Below are 13958 nucleotides of genomic sequence, written 5' to 3' on the forward strand. Positions count from 1 at the left end.
AAATAATTATGTCTGATAAATTTTTTTGAATTTGTTGAAAAATATTTAATTATTTTTGTTAGTTAGTGTTTGTAATACTGTTTAGTTAAAATTTTCTAAAAATGTAGATTACATTTTCTAAAATTAACCAAAATTTGTTTTCCTAGTGGGGTCATTGTTTTTTCAGTGTAGGCTTAATTTAAACTGACTTCTAATTTAGAAGACATCTCAACAAGTTTTAAGAAACTTCTTCATTTACATACATACATACTTGTTTTAATTTTAGACATATTTTATTTTAATTTTATATATTATTTAAATTTAATTGAAGTTAATATCGTGTGAGTTTTAATTGCATTATTTTCATTTTTTTCTTTACAGCTTTTCAAAGATTTAGCTGGAGAAGCAGCACAATTAACACAAGAGTACAATGATATGCACAAAAATATTCAAATGAATGATACCCATACCTATTTACCCGAATGTTGGGCGGGTCTAGTGCCACTCAAAGCCGAATATTATAAAGGTAAGTATAAAATGTAGGAAAAAAACAATATTTAAGTTAAAATTAAATGGACTGAGGATTTTAATGTTTGTCATGTTGTGTTCTATTACTGGGAAAAAACATAGAGAATATTTCGAATGAATTTTCATAAACTATAAAATTCTATTGCAAACATTTAATTATAAGATATTTTCATTAGAAGTCATGATCGTATTTTTCTTCACCTTTCAACCTTTTGCACACAATTTTGAAACCTTGTTGTTGTTTCTCACAAAATGATGATATTTTTTCTTATTTAGCAAACTCATGACAAACTCTTCTGCCACAATGACTTTTGCTATGAATTAAGAAAAAAACCTTTTTTGGTGGCCTTTTTAAAGATCACTTTCTGGTAGGTAATTTTTTTTGTGCTTCAAACTTTTGTTGCTTTTTGAATTTGTTTGGTGGCTTCTTCAAACTTTGCGTGTGAACGATCAATAATTTATACCATCATCCATAACATGTTTGGTTGCCTCTTGAAATCCTCTAAAAACAAAATCTCTATAGCTTCTTTTATATGCATTTCAAGTGAAACTGAATTTCTAACAACATTAAAAACAAAAAAATAATTGAATCACAAACCTAGCCGGCTTACCTTGTCTCTTAAAACCAGATTTAAGAAATGCAATAGAAGTTGCCCAAAAGAATAGGTATAGGGATTACCAATAAGGAATTATGCAAAATGTTCATTTAGGGAAACCCAAATGAAAATCAATTCCAAAGAATTCCAATAACGTTAGGCAAGAATCATCTACGACTACTTAGAATATAGAAGGATCTGAAATGTAACGTCAGCCAAATAAAATAACGATAGATTCTAGGACGCAAAGAAAAGTGAACTTGGAGAGTACAAACCGCAGAGATGTCACTGAAAACATAGACAAAGGTATGTAGTTCAGTGTTCAGTGCTTGCCACATTGCAGTAGATTGAGACCACAGTCAGAAAGGCTGGGGGAATAATGGCAGGGTACCTAGAGTTGAGAATATTTCTGTGTTTAATTGGGCATGTTGTGAAGATGTGGTAGACTTGAAAGAAGCGAAGAAGCTACAGAGTACTATAAATTGGGATTCCAAGAAATACGACTCAAGTACCTATTGGAGAATTTTACAAGGCGTTTTACACTCAAGAAAAATGTTTACTTGATTAAAGATATTGAATTTATAAAAAATGTTGTCGATATTTTATTTCTATAGAAAATGTTGTCACTATTATATTTCTATAGAACATTTTGTCTAAATTTTATTTCTATAGAAAATCTTGTCAAAAATTTTATTTATATACAAAGTTTTTATCAAAATTTTTTCAATAGAAAATTCTGTCAAAAATTTATTTCTGTAGAAAATTTTGTCAAAATTTTATTTCCATAGAAAATTTTGTCAAAATTTTATTTCTATAGAAAATTTTGTCGAAATTTTATTGCCATAGAAAATTTTGTCAAAATTTTATTTCTATAGAAAATTTTGTCTAAATTTTATTTCTATAGAAAAGTTTGTCACAATTTTATTTCTATAGAAAATTTTGTCAAAATTTTATTTTAATAGAAAATTTTGTCAAAATTTTATTTCTAACGAAAATTCTGTCAAAATGTTATTTCTATAGAAAATTTTGTCAAAATTTTAATTGTAATTTTATTTTATGGAAACTTTTGCCAATATTTTATTTTTATGGAAATTACCTCTTAATTATTAGAGAGGTATCTACCATTTCTGGTAGAATTCTACCAATTATGGCAGCTGTGTTATCAACCCATATAATGATCGACAAACTTATTGTTGATACTTCTCAAACTATAAACCAAATATGAAAAGTCCTCAAAACAAGTCTTAGCCCATATTTGAACACTTTTTGTCTTTAATTCAAAGATTCCACATCTCAGTTGCTTAAATATTATTAAATATTAAATAAATTTTGTCAAAATTTTATTTCTAACGAAAATTTGTCAAAATTTTATTTCTGTAGAAAATCTTGTCAAAATTTTATTTCTATAGAAAATTTTGTCAAAATTTTTATTTCTATAGAAAATGTTGTCAAAATTTTATTTTTATAGGAAATTTTGTCAAAATTTTATTTCTATAGAAAATTTTGTCAAAATTTTATTTCTATATACAATTTTGTCAAAATTTTATTCCTATAAAAAATTTTGCCAAAAATTTATTTCTGTAGAAAATTTTTATAAAAATTGTATTTCTATAGAAAAATTTGTCAAAATTTTATTTCTATAGAAAATTTTGTCAAATTATTTTTTCTATAGAAAAAGTTGTCAACATTTTATTTCTATAGAAAATTTTGTCAAAATTTTATTTCTATAGAAAATGTTGTCAAAATTGTATTTTTATAGAAAAAAATTTCCAAAGTCTTAATTCTGTTTTGATCTCAGCTTAAAACCATTGCGTTGACTAAACTACAAGAGTAGCTTAACCAACAAAGGAAAAGAATGTTTGTCAAATTTATATGGGCAAAGCCCTAAGATGCAAGATGGTTGGATGGACGCACGTTTCGGAATTACCACATTCCTCATCAGCATGCTCTACTTGCAGCAAAACTATCAACCAATTATCAGAACAAATTCCGGTAGTTCACCAAACCACACTTGAAGCTTCCGAAAAAAGGGTTATGATAGTCGGCTTTTGCCGAAATAAATCTTTGCACAAACATTTCTCTTTTCCTTTGCCAATTTCAAATCATCGATTTGAGTGCAAAAGCCGACTATCATAAACCTTTTTTCGGAAGGTTCAAGTGTGATTCACTTTGGGTTTGGTGAACTGCCTAAATTTTTTTCTGATAATTTGTTGATAGTTTTGCTGCAAGTAGAGCATGCTGATGAGTAATGTGGTAATTCCGAAACGTGCATCCATCCAACCATCTTGCAGTCTATAGGGCTTTGCCCAAATAAACTTGAAGTACAAACCAACAATAACAAAACAAAATTTTATTTCTATAGAAAGATTTTCCAAAATTTTAGTTCCACAGAAGTTTTATTTCTATAGAAAATTTTGTCAAAATGTTATTTCTATAGAAAATGTTTCCAATTTGTATTCGTATAGAAAAAATTGTCAAAATTTTATTTTAATAAAAAATTTGTCAAAATTTTATTTCTATAGAAAATTTTGTCAAAATTTTATTTCTATAGAAAATGTTGTCAAAAATTTATTTCTATAGAAAATTTTGTCAAAATTTTTTTTTTCTATAGAAAATTGTGTTAAAATTTTATTTCTATAGAAAATTTTGTCAAAATTTTATTTCTATAGAAAATTTTGTCAACATTTTATTTCTATAGAAAGTTTTATCAAATGTTCTTTTTTATAGAAAATTTTATCAAAATTTTATTTCTATAGAAAATGAAAATTCTATAGAAAATTTTATTTTTATAGAAAATTTTGTCAAAATTAATATTTTAAGGGAGTGGTTGGAGTGGTATCTACCAAAACATCAATAATTCTACAAATCTGCTAAACAGTAAAAAATCTACCACTTTTTGTAGAATTCTATCCGTGTTATCGATTTCTCAGATTCTCAAACTCCTTAAAACAAGTCTTAACCCATATTTGAACCTTTTTTATATTAATTAAAAAATTCCACATTCAATTCAAAAATCAATTGCTTTAAAGGTTATTTCTGAATTAATGAAAAAAATATTTTCTTTTGATACAACTCTACAAACATTTTTTTTAATTTGATATATTGTTGGTGGCATTTCTTTCAAATTTTAGCATATAATTTTACACTTGGATTTATTACATATTTTAAATTCGTTTTATATGGAGGCTATTTCCGATTATTGACCCGGTATTGATAATGACCGGCAATCTTATTGTTGATTTTTCACAAATATATAAACTTTATGTGTTCCCAAATGCGGCCAATTGTGAACCCCCCGTAAAGAAAAAAAGACAAAAAGTCAAAGATGAAATATTCTCCAATTTTTAGTTGCTCATTTTTTGTTTTTAGACTTCCTCTTCATTTTAACATCGAAAATCAAAGAAAACACTAACAAATAAAAATATTTATCAATTTTTTCTTATTCTTCCATTATGTGTTTTTGCTTACCTACAGCTGTGTCTCATCATTATGAAGCCCGCAGCATAGATGCCAATGCCGACAAAGCTTCCTTGAGTACCAAAAAAAGTCAGGCCACCTCAAATGAATCGTTCATTGGTAATGCGCGGGAGGCTATGCGCATAGCTGCAGCAGCAGCTGCAGCCACAGATGACAATGATGAGGAGTGCACCAGTTTGGCGGCATTAAAACGTGCCCATTTAAATGAAGCTATGGCTAGTCATGAAGAAACCCAACGTCTGCAGCGCATGTGTCGTTATTTAAAGGTGAGTCAGATATCACAAAAAAAAAAAAACAGAAAACAAAAACCTTACTCCAATATGATCTGTTGTGGGATGCCATTAAAAAAGAATTAATGTAATTTTTTTAGAGTTATTTACAAGGGAGGCTCAAGGAAAACATATTTACAATAACTGAAATTGAAACAATGACAATAGACCATTACAAAATTTTCCTTAATAAATTCAACAAAATATCTATTGGACTGAGAAATAAAGATCACAAGGAAGCTAATGCTATCACATACGTATGTAATAAAAATATAATTCCTGGTAAAAATAAAATATGGTTATAAATTTCTCTCGCACAAAGGATATTAAAAATTGTAAGATTGTTTCTTAAGTCTTTTTATTCAAAAGTTTGTTACTTAAGTCTTTGTGTTGAAGTTTATTTCTTAAGTCTTTTAAATACTTATTGTAAAGAGCGTATCAAAAGAAATCACTTCTGTTCTATTTTGACGCATATCATCAGCCGAATGTCGTCGAAATATTTAGCAGTCTCAATACGACGAAACAAGGGTTCTCTTGTCTAAGGAATGAAATTTTGGGAAAACGGTCAAACGCCTACTTCCCGTAAAAATCTTACTTATCACTTTCTTTATTTTTGTAATCAAGGTCTATATGTGATCGTCATGATACGTTATCGATTCGACAGAGGATGAATGCTACTGTATGGAGAACAAAAAAGGGACAGCAAATGCGACATAGACTTTGATTACAATAATGCAGCTATAGACAGACAGACAGATGGACGTCCATAAATCGAATCAATGAACGATTCGAACAACAACTGCGAGCTAGACTTTGATTTGAATCAATCATTGGAAATTTGACGGTATGAAAATATCGGTTGCACTGAGTTTTTATAACTTTTCTAAGAGGCTTTACCGTAATGTGAAAAGCCGTTCAGGCTTGGGTATAAAAAGGAGGTCCTTTCTCATTGAACTTAACGTTTAATCGGGCAGCACTCAGTGACAAAAAATATGTTCTCCACTGTAGTATCACAATGGACTAAGTGAGCCTAAAATAATGGGCTGCCACTATACCTAACCTAACCCAAATGGATTTCCTCTCCTATTGCCCGAAAATGGGCGCTTCTGGGCGATAGCTTCCTTCAGACAGTACAATTGTTGACGTGTCACAATTTACGTTGGGTCACCGCATTTCATTTCGTTTGAAGTTGTCGTCCAATTTACATTTCAGTCTACAATTCGATCTTCTTGTCATATCCAGTCTTATTCAAATTATTCCAAACCGTTTGATAAGGCTTAGAACTTAGGATTTCACCTTCTTCTTTAAAAAATTGAGTACTTCCTTCCGTCAATTGCAATTTCTTAACATTATTGACTTAAAGCTGGCTTTATTTATGTATGCTTAATATAAAAAAAACATATGTTCCAGCATTAAAAACCCCGCATTTTATGCGATACGAACTAATATGTGATTAGAAAAAAAATAATGATCACTTACCATCACGACGTATTCCATCTATGGTCTTCTCATCACCATCATATCTATTATTCTTCATCTTTGTTATAACGCCTTTACTACCGCTAATAAAAATCTAACTGCCATTTCAATGATTCTTCAAACCTCTCGGGGCACATTGTAAGCATTCATGAACGCCACACATAAATTCCACATGGTATTGTTTGAAACATTTTGCGTGGTCGAGAACTGCTCATTTCTAATCGAGGCTAAAAGCTTAAGCTAGGTGGATGTTGATGCTGCACTTAGGGATGCATTATCTCACTTATTACTACTGGGTGTTCATAAAGACCTACGTAAATAAACAAAATAAAAAACAAACCATATTTATTAAAACAGCCTAAGTCTTCTTTTTTGAAATTTCAACAAACAAATAAATTGTTCATTTGAGAAAATGTGAATTTTGTTTTCATATATTGAAGTGGATTTATCCATGTTTAACACTCGATCTTATTGATTACATGTGCGCAACAAACCAAGCCTTCTTAAATGCCATATTAGAATTCATCATGTACATCATCACTTATAATGTTTACTAGTTCTTCATAAGGCATTAACATGGCAGAAAATTATACGCCTGTTTTGTTCTCGATTGACTGTTTGATTTATTCCTATGTATTTACGTTTGCTTTTTCTAATTTACCAACACTCAGCAAAAAATATTACTTGGTTCCAAAGTTGTTGTTTTTCCCTTAAATATAAAGGTGCATAAAACAAATCACATTTATCGAATTTTCATTATATTAACAAATCTATTGTCGTGGATGGCACCCCGAATGAAAATTGAGTTATCTGATTTGATACAATTGGATTTTGAAAATAGAGACGTTGGATCTTACATTGAAAAAAACATGTCCGGTTCCAAAAATTTTGTCTTTACACTAATGGTTTTGGTATTTTCTTTCATATTAGGATAAACAATTTTAAGTCGAATCACTTATCTACAAATGCAAACGACTTCATTGAAAAGTTTGTGGATTTTTGGACACGGAAAAACTTTATATCAGAGAAATTCGTATTCTATGATAAGCAAAATTCGCATTTTAATGCCTTAAAATCTTTTTTTTTTTTTTTTTTGAGTGTAGCAGATGTGAAGGGGTATCTATAAGCATAGCGTCACATATGAACAGATATAATATAATATTTGAATCTATATGTTGCTATTTCCAATTCTATGTATGAATCATTGGATTTGTCTCATTTTCATCACCTAATTATATATAGAACACAAGGAAGGTAATGCTATATCATCTGTAATAAAAATTTAATTTCTGATAACAATTAAATATGGGTTTAAATTTCTCTAACAATGAGGTATTTAAATTGTACGCCGTCTTAGGATTGCTTCTTAAGTCTTTGTATTCTAAAGTTTGTTGCTTAAGTCCTTGTACTCAAGTTTATTTCTTAAGTCTTTTAAATACAAAGAGTGTACCAAAGAGTCAACTGTAAAAAGAACTACAAACAGATTAGAGAAAATTTTTCCATACACAGAAAAAAATTTCAAGAAAATTTGAGTTTGAATTGATTTTTAAAAATTATAAAAAAAATTAAATTGATTCAACAAATTTTTTAATTGAAACCAAAATCAATCACAAAAATTAATAACATCAACAATTTTTTAAATGACTGTCAATTAACTTTTTAATTGATACTATCATTTCTGTGATTGAAGACAAAAAATATTTTTTTGTATGTAAATCCAATGCCATATAAATTAGATGTAATTAGATATAACCCTTTTTGGGAGTTGATCAGATAAGGTCAAAAATTAGATCCAATTATTTTTACACTTGAAGTAGATTTTTTTTTTTGATTCCAAAAAATTAGCCTTTTTATCGTTAAACCTAAATAAATATTTTCATTCAAATTATGAACTTTTTTTATTATTATGGAGGTTATGAAGATTATTATGAACTTTTTTATTTAAAATTTCTGAATTTTAAAGAAATTTGTCCTTAATATTGTATGAATTGTGTATCCTTAAATTTAGGTTAAATAATCTTTCATGTCAGGTGAATATTTTTTTTCAGCGAACGATTGTAAATGGAATTTTTAATTTTGTTAATTTCTTTTACATATTTGTTAAAAATTTTATTTTATTTTCATATTTAATTTCAGAATAAAACATCTCTAACCCAAGTCATTAAAGAAGCCCAATATAAAACACAGGATGAATTGGAGAAATTTAGTGTAGAAGTACCCGAAAATGAAATCGATGATTTGGTGGAAGTTCAAATTGAAGGTGAATATATGTGGACATTTTTTATTATTAGACGAATAAATCCATTTTCATAATTCAAGCAATTTGAAATGACTCATACATTTTTAAACAATTTCTTTGAATGTGATCTACATCGTAATTTATTATAAATGGTACATTTTTCTTTTCTGTTGCTTAAAAAATTTTTATATTTTGAGGGATAAAAAGTTTACAATTGACAAAATTTAAGTAAAATTTCCACATGTTGGAATTTTATTTCTTTTTATTTCATTTTATTTAATTTCATTTTATTTTATCATATCATATATCATTTAATGAAGAATATAAATTAATAGAACTTTTTTTTTAATTTCCAGTTTCCTCTAAATTCACCCTTTCGCTAACGGGTCCCGATTTTACATCATACAAAGTTGAAGATCCCTTCAAACGCCTTGGTCCCATTGCCATTTTCTCTGCCCGACGTCATTGGACAGCACCACGATGCGTTCGTCTACAAAAAGGTTCATCCATATATCATGATGGTACCCACTATCACTGTCATTGCCCATCGCCTGCAGATGGTCATGAGGTTGGATGCAGTTTGTATAAGGAAGAAATTGAAAGTTTTGGTTTTCATGTACAAGGTGATGCACCCGTTATGATTGCCCATGTGGAAATTAATTCGTTGGCAGATGTAAGTGGGATTTTTTTTTTATTTTTTAACATAAATATAACTAAATTAAATATTCTTTGCAGTTGGGTGGCATTAAAGAAGGTGATTTCATAGTAGAAATTGCTGGCATCGATGTGAAATGGTATCTACATCAGCAAGTGGTGCGTTTGATACAATCGTGTGGTTCTACACTGGAACTGAAAGTTATTACTCCAATGGATAGGAATTATTTGAAGGTAAGGAGAAGGGGAAAATTAAGATTTTGCTATGAGTAAATTAAATCATATGATAATCACATTCGACCTACACTCAAAGAAATTTGATTGTAGGCTGAAAAACGTAAAGCAGGCACAAATTTGACAAAATTTTTTATAGAAATAAAATTTTCAGAAAATTTTCTAAAGAAATAAAATTTTCAGAAAATTTTCTATAGAAATAAAGTTTTCAGAAAATTTTCTATAGAAATAAAATTTTGACAAAATTTTCTATAGAAATAAAATTTTGACAAAATTTTCTATAGAAATAAAATTTTGACAAAATTTTCAATAGAAATAAAATTTTAAGAAAATATTTTATTGAAATAAAATTTTGACAACATTTTCTATAGAAATAAAATTTTGGCAAAATTTTCTATAGAACTAAAATTGTGAGAAAATTTTCTATAGAAATAAAATTTTGAGACAATTTTCTATAGAAATAAAATTTTGACAAAATTTTCTATAGAAATAAAATTTTAAGAAAATATTTTATTGAAATAAAATTTTGACAACATTTTCTATAGAAATAAAATTTTGAGACACTTTTCTATAGAAATAAAATTGTGACAAAATTTTATATAGAAATAAAATGTTGACAAAATTTTCTATAGAAACAAAATTTTCTATAGAAATAAAATTTTAACAAAATTTTCTATAGAAATAAAATTTTAACAAAATTTTCTATAGAAATAAAAGTTTATATAGAAATAAAATGTTGACAAAATTTTCTATAGAAATAAAAGTTTCTATAGAAACAAAATTTTGACAAAATTTTCTATAGAAATAAAATTTTGACAAAATTTTCTATAGAAATAAAATTTTGACAAAATTTTCTATAGAAATAAAATTTTGGCAAAATTTTCTATAGAAATAAAATTTTGATAAAATTTTCTATAGAAATAAAATTTTGGCAAAATTTTCTATAGAAATAAAATTTTGATAAAAATTTCTATGGAAATCAAATTTTCAGAAAATTTTCTATAGAAATAAAATTTTCAGACAATTTTCTATAGAAAAAATAAATTTTTGACAAAATTTTTTATAGTAATAAAATGTTGAGAAAATTTTCTATAGAAATAAAATTGTGAAAAAAATTTTGTATAGAAATAAAATTTTTAAAAAATTTCTATATAAATAAAATGTTAAAAAAATTTTCTATATAAATCAAAATTTTGAAAAAAAATGTTCTATATAAATAAAATTTTGACAAAATTTTCTATAGAAATAAAATTTTGAGAAATTTTTATATAGAAATAAAATTTTGAAAAAATTTCTGTATAAATAAAATTTTAAAAAAATTTTCTATATAAATCAAAATTTTGAAAAAAATGTTCTATATAAATAAAATTTTGACAAAATTTTCTATAGAAATAAAATTTGGACAAAATTTTCTATAGAAATAAAATTTTTAAAAAAGTTCTATATAGAAATAAAATTTTGACAAAATTTTCTATAGAAATAATATATTGACAAAATTTTATATAAAAATTAACATTTTGACAAAAGTTTCTATAGAAATAACATTTTGACAAAATGTTCTATAGAAATAAAATTTTCACATAATTTTCTATAGAAATAAAATTTTCACAAAATTGTCTATAGAAATAAAATTTTGAAAAAAATTCTATATAGAAATAAAATTTTGACAAAATTTTCTATAGAAATAAAATTTTGATAAAATTTTCTATAGAAATAAAATTTTGGCAAAATTTTCTATAGAACTAAAATTGTGAGAAAATTTTCTATAGAAATAAAATTTTGAGACAATTTTCTATAGAAATAAAATTTACACATAATTTTCTATAGAAATAAAATTTTCACAAAATTGTCTATAGAAATAAAATTTTGAAAAAAATTCTATATAGAAATAAAATTTTGACAAAATTTTCTATGGAAATAAAATTTTGACAAAATTTTCTATAGAAATAAAATTTTGACAAAATTTTATATAAAAATAAACATTTTGACAAAATGTTCTATTGAAATAAAATTTTTACATAATTTTCACAAAATTGCCTATTGAAATAAAATTGTGACAAAATTTTCTATAGAAATAAAATGTTGAAAAAAATTTCTATACAAATAAAATTTTGACACAATTTCCTATAGAAATAAAATTTTGACAAAATTTTATATAAAAATAAACAGTTTGACAAAAGTTTCTATAGAAATAAAATTTTGACAAAATGTTCTATAGAAATAAAATTTTCAGACAATTTTCTATAGAAAAAATAAATTTTTGACAAAATTTTTTATAGTAATAAAATTTTGAGAAAATTTTCTATAGAAATAAAATTGTGAAAAAAATTTTGTATAGAAATAAAATTTTTAAAAAAATTCTATATAAATAAAATGTTAAAAAAATTTTCTATATAAATCAAAATTTTGAAAAAAAATGTTGTATATAAATAAAATTTTGAAAAAATTTTCTATAGAAATAAAATTTTGAGAAATTTTTATATAGAAATAAAATTTTGAAAAAAATTCTATATAAATAAATTTTTAAAAAAATTTTCTATATAAATCAAAATTTTGAAAAAAACTGTTCTATATAAATAAAATTTGACAAAATTTTCTATAGAAATAAAATTTGGACAAAATTTTCTATAGAAATAAAATTTTGAAAAAAGTTCTATATAGAAATAAAATTTTGACAAAATTTTCTATAGAAATAAAATTTTCACATAATTTTCTATAAAAATAAAATTTTCACAAAATTGTCTATAGAAATAAAATTTTGAAAAAAAATCTATATAGAAATACAATTTTGACAAGATTTTCTATAGAAATACAATTTTGACAAAATTTTCTAATGAAATAAAATTTTGACAAAATTTTCTATAGAAATAAAATTTTGACAAAATTTTATATAAAAATAAACATTTTGACAAAAGTTTATATAGATATAAAATTTTAACATAATGTTCTATTGAAATAAAATTTTCACATAATTTTCTATAGAAATAAAATTTTCACAAAATTTTCTATAGAAATAAAATTGTGACAAATATAAAATGTTGACAAAATTTTATATAAAAATAAACATTTTGACAAAAGTTCCTAGAGAAATAAAATTTTGACAAAATGTTCTATAGAAATAAAATTTTCACATAATTTTCTATAGAAATAAAATTTGCACAAAATTGTCTATAGAAATAAAATTGTGACAAAATTTTCTAAAGAAATAAAATGTTGAAAAAATTTTCTATAGAAATAAAATTTTGACAAAATTTTCTATGGAAATAAAATTATGAGAAAATTTTCTAAAGATATAAAATATTGAGAAAATTTTCTTTAGAAGCAAATAAACGATTATCCTTAATCTTTTTACTCTCTTTTAAATATAATTTTTTCCATTAAAATAAAAATTAATTTCTCTAAAATTTCGTTACTCATAATGAAAACTCTTCTTTCTGGCTACACTGCAAGAAGAGTTTTCCTTTCTGTTAATAAACGGTACATTCACAAAATGTTCAATATGTAAAAAATCGATTTTTCTATTTTACCAAATTTTTATAATTCAATTCAATTTTTGTCATAATATACTAATTTTTCCTTACTTCTTTTTGTAGCCTTTATCATCAAAAGGATCAATTTCCACTTTATCAGCTGCTAGCTCTTCAGGTGTTTCATCAGGTTCTTCCAGTCCAACAGGTACAACCAGTAAACCTAAAATTCGATGCAAGTCTACATCCAAGGCACGTCTGGGTAGTATTTCATCAAGTTCATGGAATCCATTTCGACGTACACCTAGCTTAGCGAAAATATTTTAAGCAAAAGCAATAATTAAATTAAAATAAAAATAAAGACACAAACATACTTGGAAAAGTGAAAAATATTACTAAACAATTTATATATCAGTGGCCATTTCAAAATAAAACAAAAATTAAGAGATATAAAAATAAATAAAAATTATTCCATATACATAATTAATTATATTAATTATAAATAAAATTAAAATAAATATTACAATTTAGTTGTTTACGTTTATTTATAAGTTCAACAACACAAATTATATTTGTTTTAGAAAAGCAAACATAATGAATTTTCAATTCAAAAGAAGAAAATATCTTTCATATCTTCATTCTTTCATTATTATTTTCTGGGTTTGTGGAAAATATTCTCTATGCTAAATTGTAAATTATAAAAAAAAAAAACATATAAACAATTAATGCTAAAATTTTAATTCTATAATTGTTGCAAAAATATGTTAATCCTTGTTGTCTAAAATATATATTTAAGTTTATGAAACAAAAATATATATAGTTTTTTAATACATATTTCATATAAGGGACTTTTAAATTAAAAAAAAAAAAAAAATTTATTCAAATTTCTTTTGAAAAATATATTTTCTTGTAATCACAGCCCTTTTATGACAAGAGTATCATATTTCAAATTTATATAAAATTATGTATATATTTTAAAACAAATCATTACAAATGTTATAAAATTGTTGTCTTATACAAAAAAAATGTTTTTGTT

General features: G+C 24.8%; 1 protein-coding gene across 3 annotated transcripts in view; it reads left to right on the plus strand.

The window, feature by feature from the left end:
- Rhp (GTP-Rho-binding protein rhophilin) overlaps nt 1-13388 on the plus strand; it is a 282866-nt gene extending 269478 nt beyond the window's left edge. For all 3 annotated transcript variants that reach the window (XM_075302608.1, XM_075302607.1, XM_075302609.1), the window contains 6 exons: nt 361-505; nt 4578-4846; nt 8465-8588; nt 8924-9240; nt 9303-9455; nt 13049-13388. In XM_075302608.1, the coding sequence (XP_075158723.1) occupies nt 361-505; nt 4578-4846; nt 8465-8588; nt 8924-9240; nt 9303-9455; nt 13049-13249 (1209 nt within the window). In that variant the 3' untranslated portion in view covers nt 13250-13388. The remainder of the gene's footprint in view (nt 1-360; nt 506-4577; nt 4847-8464; nt 8589-8923; nt 9241-9302; nt 9456-13048) is intronic.
- Nucleotides 13389-13958: the final 570 nt, after the last annotated feature.

Source organism: Haematobia irritans, chromosome 3 (genome assembly GCF_050003625.1).
Source record: "Haematobia irritans isolate KBUSLIRL chromosome 3, ASM5000362v1, whole genome shotgun sequence".
Taxonomy (NCBI): Eukaryota; Metazoa; Arthropoda; class Insecta; order Diptera; family Muscidae; genus Haematobia; species Haematobia irritans.